The sequence below is a fragment of the Neovison vison genome, chromosome 3 (assembly GCF_020171115.1).
Source record: "Neovison vison isolate M4711 chromosome 3, ASM_NN_V1, whole genome shotgun sequence".
In the NCBI taxonomy this organism is placed as follows: domain Eukaryota; kingdom Metazoa; phylum Chordata; class Mammalia; order Carnivora; family Mustelidae; genus Neogale; species Neogale vison.
In genome coordinates this window covers 59,393,082-59,406,481 of record NC_058093.1, presented here as the reverse complement: position 1 = coordinate 59,406,481, position 13,400 = coordinate 59,393,082, and the positions used below count along the sequence as shown (strand labels likewise).

General features: G+C 40.5%; 1 protein-coding gene across 1 annotated transcript in view; it reads left to right on the top strand.

The window, feature by feature from the left end:
- Positions 1-13,400, top strand: part of LOC122902536 (fibroblast activation protein alpha) — a 73,661-nt gene that overhangs the window by 39,220 nt on the left and 21,041 nt on the right. Inside the window, exons 13-17 of the mRNA XM_044242211.1 lie at positions 2,451-2,555; positions 2,654-2,724; positions 4,522-4,575; positions 6,545-6,669; positions 10,759-10,806. Coding sequence (XP_044098146.1) covers positions 2,451-2,555; positions 2,654-2,724; positions 4,522-4,575; positions 6,545-6,669; positions 10,759-10,806 — 403 coding nt within the window. The remainder of the gene's footprint in view (positions 1-2,450; positions 2,556-2,653; positions 2,725-4,521; positions 4,576-6,544; positions 6,670-10,758; positions 10,807-13,400) is intronic.

Here is a 13,400-nt window from a genome sequence, read left to right as displayed (position 1 = left end):
GTCATGGTGACCTATACTAATGAAATTCCTTCCACAAAATCACAAGGCAGAATCTCTTTTCCCTAGGCCCCCTTTTCACTCTCAATTTCATTTAGGGGCATTAGTCCCAATCCCCCAAGTCCCACTGAGTCTGGTCTTATGATTAATGAAACTAACAAAGGAATCGTGTAAGGTGACAGATTCTCCATATTCCATTTTTCATTTGGTGAAAGACATCCATTCTGTGCCAGAGTGATAAGACTTAGAGTGTATTAGCTTCCTGAGACTGTCGCAACAAACCACCACAAACTCAGTGGCTTGAAACAACTGAAATTCACTCTGTCACCATCTTGGAAGCTGTAAGTCCAAAGTCAAGGTGTCAGCAGGGTCGTGCTCCCTCTGAAACTCCCAGGGTTTCAGAATTCCAGAATTCTTTCTCACCTCTTCCAGCTACGAGTGGCCCTTGGCTGTCCTTGGATTTCCTCAGTTTGCAATGGCGTCTCTCTCATCTCTGCTTCACCATCACGTACACTTCTTCCCCGTGTCCCTGTGCGTCTAGTGGTGTCCTCTCTTCTAAGGAGAACACCAGCCAGATTGGATTCAAGGCCCACCCACCCTAACCCAATACAACCGCATCTCAGTGCTTACCTTGGTCTTCCTCCATCGGGGCGGCTAAAACAAAGTGCCATAGCCTGAGTGGCTTAGAGATAACAGAAGCTGATTTTTCACACTTTTGGAGGCTGAAAGTCTAGCACAGGGTGCCAGCCAGGTTGGGTTCTGGTGAGCGCTCTCTTCTGGGTCGCAGACTACCAACTTCTTGGATCCTCACGTGGTGGAAACAGAACAAGGGAAGACAGTTCTCTGGTGATTCTTGTGAGGCCATTAATCCCATTCAGAGGGGCTCTAACCCTATGACCTCATCTCATCCTAATCACCTGCCAAAGGTACTACCTCCTAATACCGTCCTAGTGGCAGGCTAGGGTTTCAAAATACGAATTTTGGGGGCCATAGAAACATTCAGTCCATAATAGTCACCATTGGAGAGTCTGGGTTCAAATGAATTTTGGAAAATGTTCTTGAGACCACTACAGATACCATACCCAAATAAATTACATTTTAATATGCAATCATAACCATCAATTTTATCAAAAAGCATCAATTATCAGATCACACGTGGAGCCTTCACTTAAAAAGCCTACAGCAACTAAAAGATACTGTTTGGTTGTTGTCCCTTGGTCAGTTCTGAAGGAAGCACTTCTGGCTAGCGACAGCTGGTTTGGGATTATTTGTGGGAATCTCTACTGGGAGATGCAGAGCAGCTCTTCCCTCATGTGGCCGTTTTTTGCCTTTCTTCCACATCTCAATGACAACAAAGCCAACAAATCTAAGATAAGGGTTTGTTTGTGTTTTTTTGCCTTTTTTTCCAATTGAAATGAATTTTTATTGTTGTTGTTGTTGTTTTTTATTATGTTGACGGTTATTTTTTTATAGTTTTTTTTTGCTTTATATATATATTTTTAAATTTATTTATTTTCAGCATAACAGTATCATTATTTTTTCACCACACCCAGTGCTCCATGCAATCCGTGCCCTCTATAATACCCACCACCTGATACCCCAACCTCCCACACCCCCCACCACTTTAAACCCCTCAGATGGTTATTTTTTTAATGGTGAAACTACTATCTGAAATAGGGTATGAGTACATTTGTAGGATTTTAGTTCTCTATACCATTCCGGATGTAGAGGTGTTGCTTGCTCTCTTCCAGAGCACAGATAAGCTGAGTGTCAGAAACTCCTTCGGTCATTCAGCAGTTCCCAGCAAGTGGCCAGTGGGGGCCCTGGGAAGAGGTCAGAGACAGCAACCAGGCCTGCTTGGCTCCCTGAGCTTAAGGAGTAAACCTCCTACTTGCCTTAGCTGGAGAAACAATTTTATCTCAAGTCTGGAAGTTCTAGAAGCTTCTTTCCAACATTAAAAAACGTGGCCAGCAGGCCATGATATTTTCACGTTTAAAATGTCTTCATTGAGTCATTGGCATTAGGTGCTTGGCATAAGACAAATCAAAAATCAAAAGAACTATCAGCCTTCATGAGTCACACTTTGGTCAAATACCACATTTTAAAGTTTGACTTGACTAGATAGCAACACTCACTTGTGATTCTTTTAACTCTATTTCAAACCACATTATCTCCAAGCATAGACATTCAATCCAAATTAAACATTATAAGCACAGCGTTATGTAGTAGCAATTAAGCAGCAGTTGGAATGTGCAAATGCCTGTTGGAATCCCTAGGAAAGCTGTCTATCTGAAAGAATAGGATTTCAGATGTGAGTGATAGAAGACAGGGGAGGCAAGACATTCTGGTTCCTATAATCCTAACTATCCACTGCTTTTAACCAAAAAAAAAAAAAAATCTATAGTTTTAGTTTGGTTTGTCTTTTGAACATAACCTCTGTTCATTTCTTCCAGTTCTTTGTTTCAACACCCGTTTTCAGCTATGATGCCATTTCGTACTACAAAATATTTAGCGACAAGGATGGCTACAAACATATTCACTATATCAAAGACACTGTGGTATGTTCCTTCCAAGATTTATCTCCTCAAAGATCATTCACTTGAGGTTGCTCAAATAACGCTCAGCTTCACACAACATAATGTTTGTCTTTTTATAGGAAAATGCTATTCAAATTACAAGTGGCAAGTGGGAGGCCATAAATATATTCAGAGTAACACAGGATTCACTGTAAGTATTGCATGAAGCATGATGCACCATTCAGGTTTTAATTGGCACTGATGGACACACAAATGATACTGTACCACCTCTTCGTTAAGAACATTTTTGGTTACTTACTCTATACGTTAGTCAGATCGCTGTCGTTTCGTGAAGACTGCACATTCTTTAACAGCTAGTTAACATGATTTCTTTCAGGAAAGAATATTTGGTAAGCGGTCATGTCTCTTCTGGTACTTGGTAGATAATTAAAGTATAAAATTTTAAAAATAACAACTCCTTCTAAACACAAATTTTATTCTTCATCACTCAAAGAAAGGAACAAGCTTCAAAAATCCATAAAGGGCAGCCCGTAAATGCAGACTTTTTTTTTTTTTTTTTTGGTAGTGATTCACTGTTATAGAAATTTAAGATCATTATCAGTAACAGCTATCATTTTTTGAACAATTACTTTCTACCACGTACTGTGAAGTGGAAACAGAGGTAGGGAAAACCCAAAGGCCGAAAGACCCAGTGATGGTGTTAATTGCGGCCTGCAAAATGGGGGCCTAAACTAGAACGGTGGCAATGAGATACAGACTCTTGGAAGGAAATGCTATGCCCCTTTTTCTGTGTGTCCTTAGCGCTTAGCATAATGTCTGACACAGTGCTGCAATTCAGTAAACGTCTGTGAAATGAATGAGAGGAAGGGCACATGGCCTTAAGGACAGGTGGAGGATGAACAAGACAGCTGACTTCGTGGCAGTGAAGGAAAAGGGAAGGAAAAGCAAAGCGGACTCGGTCGCCAGGATTAGATGAGGGCAACCGTGAAGTCTCTGACAGAACAGAACAGGAAAGCCGTGGGGGGCTGCTTAGAAAAGACATGGTGTAGTTTGCTCACTGGTGGTTTGAGATGATGATGTGCGGAAGAGAAGTGCAAGCGATCGTTCCCTCGGCTGGAGTCATGTGACATTAGTCACAGCACTCGGGAGGATGCTGGTTTAGAAGACATAGTCACTCCTAGAGTGATTTGCTTCTCTTACCTTTTCTTTCTACTCGGGGATAATGAGGTGTTTATGACAATGAAGACATAGAAGCTCCTGAGCCACTGAGCAGTCCTAAGAATTAAAAATGGGCAACCGAACCTGATTTTCTACACTCCATTATGCTCTCCCTCACCCCTCCCCCCCCGCCAAAAAAAAGACGGTTACTTCGTGATATTCAGATGAACTCACAGAGGAGTGAAAATCATGCCACTAAATTGGATTTCCCACTTCACGGCTATATTAAGACAGGTTAGAACTGGGACCCAGATCCTTAAGTAACAAGTATGTTCTCTTGTGACTTCTTTTGCATCTGGGTAAATTAACATGGCCCTTTGTGTGGTGTAGCATGGATGCATTTCTGAATTTGTAACAAATTCATCTGTTGTTGGCGCTTCTGTAAAGCAAATTCAAAATGTCTTCAGAATCATGGACAAAATTAATATAGCCCAGAGAGCCCAGTAAACTGTCATGGATCAGGAAGGAGGTGACATTAGTCAATATCCTACCTTATTCCGTGTAACTCGTAACTAATGAATCAATATACCTATAATTTAAAAAAGGAATATTCAACATAATTTAATCTTTCTCTTATGATTTGAAAGTGAGAGTAAGTACATAACATTCAGAGTTATAAACAGCAGTGATTTATCTACGTAAGTGCCAAATAATAGTTTCATAAGATGCACATTGGACTCTACTATTTATCCTATTAGTATTAATACTAACAATTCTGTCAACATTTAGTTATCAATATTTACTTGATAACTTCTGAATATATTTTCAGGTTTTATTCTAGCAATGAATTTGAAGGCTACCCCGGAAGAAGAAATATCTATAGGTAATTTATGTCAATACATTCTAATATTTTATACATTAGTATTTGAGTGAAAATCTATCAGAGGCATTTGGATATGCAGAATATTTTTTAAAGCCTGAAATGTAATAAAAATTATATGTGAATCAAGGTAAAACATCCAGAGAATTGTACACCATATCAGTATAAAAATATACACTTCCCTGGGGCGTCTGGTGGCTCAGTTGGTTAAGCCTTCAACTCTTGGTTTTGGCTGAGGTCAGGATCTCAGGGTTGCGAGATCAAGCCCTGCCTCAGGTTGCGGGGGGGGGGGTGGGGTCCACACTCAGCAGGGATTCTGCTTGATATTCTCTCTCTCCTTCTCTCTCTGCCCCTCCTCCTGCGCATGTGTGCATATGTATTTTCTCTCTCAAAAAATAAATAAATCTTAAAAAAAATTTATGTATACTTCGAAATATTAGTTAACTCAAAATGTTTTCAGAGAAAAAGTTAAGAGATTCTAACGCTGATATAAGCATGCTACTAAATACTTCAACTAAATTTAGAGGTAATTGAGGACATTCATCCATTTAGCAGCCACTTACTAGGTCCCTACTGTGTACCAGGCCTTGTGGCTATTGCCTTGTCAGGTGATTTCTTTTAATATGGCTCACTTTGGCATAAGTATTACTCTTGGAAGGAATTCATCTTTGTCCCTAAATTAGTGTTTAAGTTGGTCCAGTTGTCCCCTTGGTGATTGGAATGGTGCCCTTAGTAGCCCTCTCCAAATATAGAAGTAGAAGTCATAGTTACCATGGGCTGGTAGTTTGCTATATGTCAGGCACCTTGTTACCTACTTTTCATTGGTAATTTCATTTAATCCCCACAACTTCAGGAGGCAGGTGATATTGTTAGAGCCAGAATTTTGTACCTGGGCAAAATTTTGTACCTGACTTAGCCCCCTTACTGTTAACTGCTTACCTAACATTCTAAGATTAGACAAAAATGTGAATATGAATATGAACTGTAACCAAGGAAATAAGGAATTTTCCCCCTTCTGCATTCCTCTGCTCCCTCCTGGATCATGACTTCTTATCTATTGGAGAGAATCCCTCTGTGGTGCTAGTGATGTCTCTGACTCCCCTTGACCATGCCCAAGGCAAGGTCAAGGGCAGCAGCAAGAAAGAATACTGGAGGAGCAAATTATTTTACCAGCCACAACAGACTCTGACCATGACCCTGTCCTGGCATCATCCTACCATCTAGTCTGCCCCAGATTAGAATCTGATTCTGAGGGTTTGGGGTCAGGTCTGGAAATCTGTATGTTAAAGCCAGTCACCCCACTCAGAAGCCATGCAGAAGCTTTGCTGGGGAGAGGGTGGGTCCAATGTGGTAAGTATAGTCGGTTTATGTAAGAATGAGGTGGGGGGAAGCATTCCCAGGAAGAGCTTTCCTGACCCTAAACTTCCTTCAGAAAGGATTGAAAGGCACCGGAGGCGCTTAAAAACTATGGGGTTTTTTTTTTGTTTTTGTTTTTGTTTTTTTAAATTTCCACTTTGCTTATGACTGATTTCCCCTTCCAGATATATGATAAGAACAGCGACCCCTTTCTTGGTGAGACTGCCAGACTTTCCTTGCATGTTTTGCATGGGAGTACAAAAAGAGAAATGGGAAGATGAAGAACTATGCATTGCCAAGCACTCTGTAAGATGTAAGGGATGAATGGCTATGGGAAGTGGTTACCTCACTCCCATTCAAGGTGTTAGATATTTCTCTCACCCCAGAGAAACCAAAGGGCTTCTCTCTCAAGGCTTGTGCCTCTTCAGGCAAAGATGATTGAAAATCAGGCTACATCAAAATACTGTAATTCCCCTTCACTTTAAATGATATTGGCAAGAGAAAAATAGAGTGGGTTTGATGTCAATATGTAAATTAGTCATTTTACATGGAGTAGTACATTTTGATAAATACAATCTCAAAATTTCAGCTTAGTTTTATTTTCATTTTCCTCTAGAATTAGCATTGGAAGCTATCCTCCAAGCAAAAAGTGCATTACTTGCCATCTAAGGAAAGAAAGGTGCCAATATTACACAGCAAGTTTCAGTGACTACGCCAAGTACTATGCACTTGTCTGCTATGGTAGGTAAAGGACCCGCCACGAGCTCCGCCACCCCATGGCCAATGTTGTCGTCCTTGTCACCATCGTCCTTTGATCAATCCTAAACTACAGGTTATCAAACACTTGTTATATATGGGGGATCTTACCTATGTTATCTTATCTAACGCTTATGTGGAAAAAATGAAAGGAAGATTGGAGAGCATTTTTATCCCGATATTTTGCAGTTGAGGAAATAGAATGACTTGCAAATGATCCACACTGCTGGTAAGCAGCAGAGCCAGAATGGGAGCAGGGAGGTGTTGACTGCAGATCCCAAGCTCTTGCCGACCATGTGCCACAGCAGCATGACGTTAACGTTATATGCAAACACCAGCTACCCACTGTCAGAGCAAGACTTGAGCAGTATCACAGAAAGAAGCCATCCCTATTAAAATGGTTGCTGGACTTTGTCCCTATTTGCCTGGAGAAATGTCAAACTCCAACAGCCAGGGGAAAGAATAATGCCCTAGAAACCTGAACTCTTTCCCTTGGAGGCCAATATTTCTTTGAGCTATAGTTTCAGCAAGGATGGAAAGTAAACTTTTGTCACTTCATAGGTCCTTTCTAAATTAGGGAAATATAAGTAATTCATTCAAATTGTAAAAGGTCATAAGGAATAAAGTAGACCAAATACTTCCAGGTTTTTTAGGCCATGTGTAAGCTTAGTGAGTAATTTCCATCCAAATAATTTTATTTTATGCCTAACACCTTATCTATATCTTGAACATATGACAAGCCATGAAAAAGGTTAAGTTAGGCATCAGTAGATCAATGAGATATGTTGGGGTCTCAGTAGGCATCATGGAGATTTGGAAAACGGACTTGAGAAATAATCTATTTTTCCATTCTCTCCCCATCCCCCTAACTAATCCCTGAGTTTTCCTGGTGAGGAACAGCCAACAGAGAATGTTATTATGAGCTAGATGCCACTCTACTGTTTCTGGTATCAACTCCCGGTGGAAGGTAGCTGAGACACTAAATGGAATCTTTGATAGAGATCCCTGACCAGTTTCGGCAGACCCCACGTTCTTCACTTCCTAGAAGGAAGGATGCCTTGTCATGCCACTTTCCTCATCCCTATCACCTGGCTCCAGAAGCCCAGCCCCTGCTCAACTGACTGTGGAAGTGCATAAACATTTTAACTCAAATGGTCCCTTTAAGAACGGCACGAGTTGTCAATTTGATACAACTACTTTCACAAAATGTTGAGTCAATGACATCTTTGAAAAGCCAAGAGATTGTTGTTCATGACTATATGCGCTGATTGTGGTGATGGCACTTAAAGCTATATATTAAATGTCCTTCTCAAATTATATGCAACATTTTTCAACCCAACTCAAATTATATGCAAATTTTTCAACATTTGAAAGCTTTACATGCCAGGCATCTAGTATCATTGAACTAACTATACTGAGTCATCTGTTTGTCTTTCTCTCCTGAAGGCAGAGGCTCCTTTCTTTTCATCTTTACATTCATAAGGCCAAGAAAAATGGTTACTGCACAATAATTGTGCATAATGCATAATGGTTGAATGGACATCGGTGCTAAAGAAGATCAAAGCCCATTGCCTTTTGCAAGGCCTAACAAAAAAGTTGTTCTTATGCTGACATTCTTACCCACTGAGACCTCAGTGACCCTACACTTGCATACATTCGTTTATATTTTTATGCATTCTGCATTTGTATAATGCTTCAAACGTTTTTGAAAGCACTCTACCATTTTTTATATCACTTTGTCTTCCTAATATCTGCCTGAGTCTGAGTGCCCACTGGAAAGATAAGGAAGCAAAGACTAAGCTCTCCTCAAAAGTTGGTGGAAGAGTCCTTTCTAGAACTTGAATCGCCTGACTTTTCCACACTCACTCTTGCTCGGCAGTATGGTAATTTCCCATTTAGCAAAAAATATACTGTGTGGGAAGCATCACATCGTCTGGTGTTTTTGAAGCTCCAGTAAAATGAGTCACTGAGCCATCATAAGAAAAACCTTGAAATCTTTCCCTTTAGGACTAAGAGTAAAGCCTCATTATGTAACTTCAAACTCTCCAAGAGATGGTGAGTAAATCCCAGATAATAGGATTAAATAGGTAAAAATCCCCTTCCTGATGCTGATGAAACAGAAGTAATGCAAAGGAGGGACTCCACACAATTGAGGCTTTTAAGCCACTGCAACCACATGCTCAGGCCATTTGTATCCAGAGTGGACAGTCATTAGTCTGTCTCAGAACTTGGCCAAAAAAGATATGCTAGTTGTCACTACTGGAGCTGCATACCCATGAAAATTCCATAGGGTGGCTGCTGGTTGACTGAAGTCAAGAAATTCAGATTCATGTTTCATTTCCTTACATTTTGACCAAAAATATAATATGTGTTTGTGCCTTCTAATAACTTTGAAGAAAAGCTGGTCAAAATGAAAATCTCTGAAATTAAATTCTATAAAATTTTGAAACTGCACACAATAGAGAATTATTTTTTGAGAAAGTCTAATAAACAATATCCCTTCTCCTCACACTCAAGTCAGGCTAAGGAGTCAGGCAGGAAATTAAAATATTAGCTTTATTACCTGTAAAGGTAATATGGCTCAACTAGACAGCCACTGGCTTCCCCACAGACCCCAGCATTGTTCCACTTAGAGCACTGAGGATCCCTTCAAGAACAGGCAGAAAGAAGCCAGGAATAAAGCAGAAGAAGGAGTTACTTATAGCCAGGTCTTCTGAGAACTCATCAAAAAGGTTATCCCCCTCAGCTTGCTTGGGATCCAGAGTGCTACTCTAATGATATTCTACAAAAAAGGAAGAAGCATCAGGAGTACAAATGAACCTCTACCTCCAACCTCCATAATGTGTCTTTTAACCCATTGACTGCCAGGGCAAATTTATCCTTTAAAAGTATATTTCAAGGGGCCCCTGGGTGGGTCAGTCAGTTAAGCTTCCCACTCTTGATCTCAGCTTAGGTCTTGATCTCAGGGTCGTTGAGTTCAAGTCTCCCATTGGGGTCCACATTGAGTGTGGTGCCTACTTGACAAAAATAAAAAAATTTTTTAAAGTACAATTCCATGTATTATTATATCTTATGGTTCAACTAAGTTAGAGATAATTAGTGTTTAATTTTTATAGATCTTGTTAAAATGGCCTGTTTCTGCACAGAGCACCCGAGTTCTGTACTGTGGTATGTTGTGGACACTAGTATGCCCCCCAGAACCCCCCCCTCCACTTCAGGACTGAATCCCTCATTCCACCAGCTGTTGAGAGTGCTGGTAGCCACCGACAGCTCACAGCTGAGCCCCCACTCTAGGAATCGCTCTCATCCCATGCCGCATCCGAAGATTGCTCCAATATGGGGTATAAAAGCCGGCCATGTTGGTACATGGAGGTCTTTCTGCCAATCATTCAGCTCCAGATTCCCTTTGGGGTCTGGTAAGGTTTGTGTTTTGACTGCACTAAAGCCCACCTTCCCTCACCACCCCATCCTTCCTTTCCCAGAAGTGAGCATCCTAATACTCCCCCCAGGAAAACCTCTGGGCCACAAAACTTCTGGGTCTCTTTCCTAGGGAATGTCAACTACCACAGCGTATAGGTAACAGACGCTGTATACATTTATCTCTGCATCTATTGATTACAATGTCGGGGGGGAAGGTGATAGGTTCCACCCACCAAAATAAAATGAACATTGGACCAAGAAGTTAGATGGAAAGTATCATCTGGGTGCTGGTGAAGATTATCAGATAGTAAAGACACAGCTAATACTAGCCCTTACAACATGATGTCTTCTCAGATGGCCATTTATCATGGAAGATCCTGTGGGCTATTTGTGTAATGAGATCTGGGCTATTCAAGATCACTCCTGGAAAAGCTCACAAGCAACGCTTCTCTCACATCTATTCTTTAATTGAGCTCTGATCTTATGTGTTGTTTAAATGTAACTTAAAAGGTGATATTTACTTCTCCATGGGAAAAAAAGTAGCTGTAGAATTGAGATATACTTGAGCTTGACATTAATCACAAATATGACCTGTTTCTTATCGGAAACTCAGTGTTATGCTAAAGCATATTTTTGTTTTCATGCTGTGCACAGGCCCCGGCCTCCCGATTTCCACCCTTCATGACGGCCACACTGATCAAGGTACGTTAACTTGCATGCTCTTGTCTAAAAAAATCCTGAACTCTGGGTGACATTATGCTGGAGGCAGGAAGACAGTTTCCCCACACCAACAAGGGGAACTGTGTTGGAATCTTGTGGTCATAGAGCCTATAGTCACATAGACTTGGATATCCTTTGAGTCAAATCTGACCCTCTGAAATCTAATATTATTTGCAGTAAGAACCTGGCATCACACAGATGAATTATATCACAGGGATTCATGCTGTCTTCCCCAGTCAGCTTTATCAAAAACACAGGCGGTTAGCTTTGGAAGGAAACTTAGGTATTTAGCACAACCTCCCTCCCAAATAAGAGTTTCTACTTCACTGCAACATTCCAAACTAGAGACAAATTCCAGATATAAGTCCAGTTCAAAGCAGAGGGTGTCTGACTATCACGCTGGCTCTTTTGTTCTAACAGCTACATCACACTGTTGCTACGAATGAAATCCCTCAAATTTAGAGGCTTTTCCCATTTTCAGCTATTATCAAGACAGTCCTCCTCCAAGCCATATCTGTGATATTGGTTCAAAATACTTCCAGATCAAAGATGACCATCGTTGCTCTCACCAGAGTGATGCGAGTGTGTGATTACCCCCATACCCTTCCCACAGTTGTCCCGTTGTCTTTTGATTTAGTGCTGAAAAATGTTATAGGGTTGAAGTGGAGGGAGATGAGGGATAATGAGGGACTTCAGGACTCGAGCCTGTGCTCCTCCCTGGACAGCTTCGGTGAAAGTCAGGAGACTGCTCAGGGGTTAGTTTGACTGCCAACACAATGGCTCAAATAAAATAGGTGAAAATAAGGTAATGAGGAAAAATAGAGTCAATTCAGAAGCTCTGAGCAGGACAGGTATTATAACAGAGGTGCTATGAATTTAGTGTCATTTTGAAGTTGTGGGGTTTTTTTTGTTGTTTGGTTGGTTGTTTCTCTTTTTTTTTTAACTTCATGTCTAATAATGAAATATCTTTAAGAATAAAAGATTGTATTTCTCAGCATGGCTCATCTCAACCTTCAGTAAGAGACATTTTAAAGCAATACTACATTCAAATCTGTAAGATTTTGTTTTAATGGAAATTCCCATAAATATATGATTCCCATTTTATCATGACAGCTAAAGGTCAGCCTTCCTTTTTTCAGAGCATGAATTTCCACATTCTTATTATCCTTCTCCTATTCCTGCCAGATACCAATTTCAGTACTGCATACAAAAGTGTTATTACTTCACCCAATACTTAGAAAATAGGTGCAGTGCTCATGTCACTCTCGTTTCTCATATGTATTTATATGTTTTCTAACCCTTGAATAGAATGTGATTTTTTTAGAACACAGTTCTGCAAACTCGCCTCGTGATGAAATTCTCCAGAGACATTTATTATAAATACAGATGCTCAGGCCCTCCCCAGAAATTCCAGTTCAGTAGATCTTAGATTGGGCTAGGGAATCTGAAATTTTAAATAATTCTCAGATAAGCAGCTTTTTAGAGCTGATGCTAGGTCTTCTGTTTATCAGCAGGGATTTTTTCTCACTCATTTTCTGTTGCATTTGGTGCCAGAAATCTTTACACAACAGATATTTATTAAGCACCTATCACATTAAGTCAGACATTGTGCTGGATACTAGATCCTTAAAATGAACAGATTAGATATGGTCCATGTCCTCAAGGAGATTATAAATCAATGGAGAATGCAAACATGTGAGTGGGTAATATAGTGGAATAAATGATTAGGATGGAGGAAAAAGAGCAGGAAAGCATATAAGCAGAGTACTATATCTGGGGCTTGGGGGTTAGGAAGTGTCTCCTAATGATTGATACATCAAACTGGAAACTCACGAATATAAAGGAGGAATTAATGCTGCTTAGATGTCTGGCTTGGTCAAGTGGATTGATATTAATGCTTTTTACTGGAAGAGGGATTCGCAGCCAAAAGAATGTTTTAGGGGAGGGACGCCTGGGTGGCGTAGTTGGTTAAACGACTGCCTCCGGCTCAGGGCGTGATCCTGGAGTCCCGGGATCGAGACCCACATCGAGTCCCACATCGGGCTCCCAGCTCCATGGGGAGTCTGCTTCTCCCTCTGACCTTCTCCTCGCTCATGCTCTCTCTCACTGTCTCTCTCTCTCAAATAAATAAAATAAAATCTTAAAAAAAAAAAAAAAATTTTAAAAATAAAAAAAAAATAAAAAAAATAAAAAAAAAAAAGAATGTTTTGGGGGAGATGATGAATTTTGTTTTTAATATGGAGCTTGAGATGCCGATGGGATAACCAAGTGGAGTTCTCCTGGAATGACAGAGTTTTGGATCTGGACACTGGATTGAAGATGAGGAACAAGAAGTCATTTCATTTTAATTTATGAAATCCACAGTTACTAAGACCATGGAAGTGGATAAGACCACAGAGTAGGAATAAAGCTGTGTGGAATACCAACATGAGAAATGGGAAGAGAAAAATGAACCTATGAAGGAGACAGAGAGAGGAACAGAGGGAGAATAACCTTGAGAGTAGGGTATCATAGAATGCAAGGAGGAGAGAATCTCGGGAAGAGGGAGGGCTCATCCGTGTACAGTGCTACAGGGA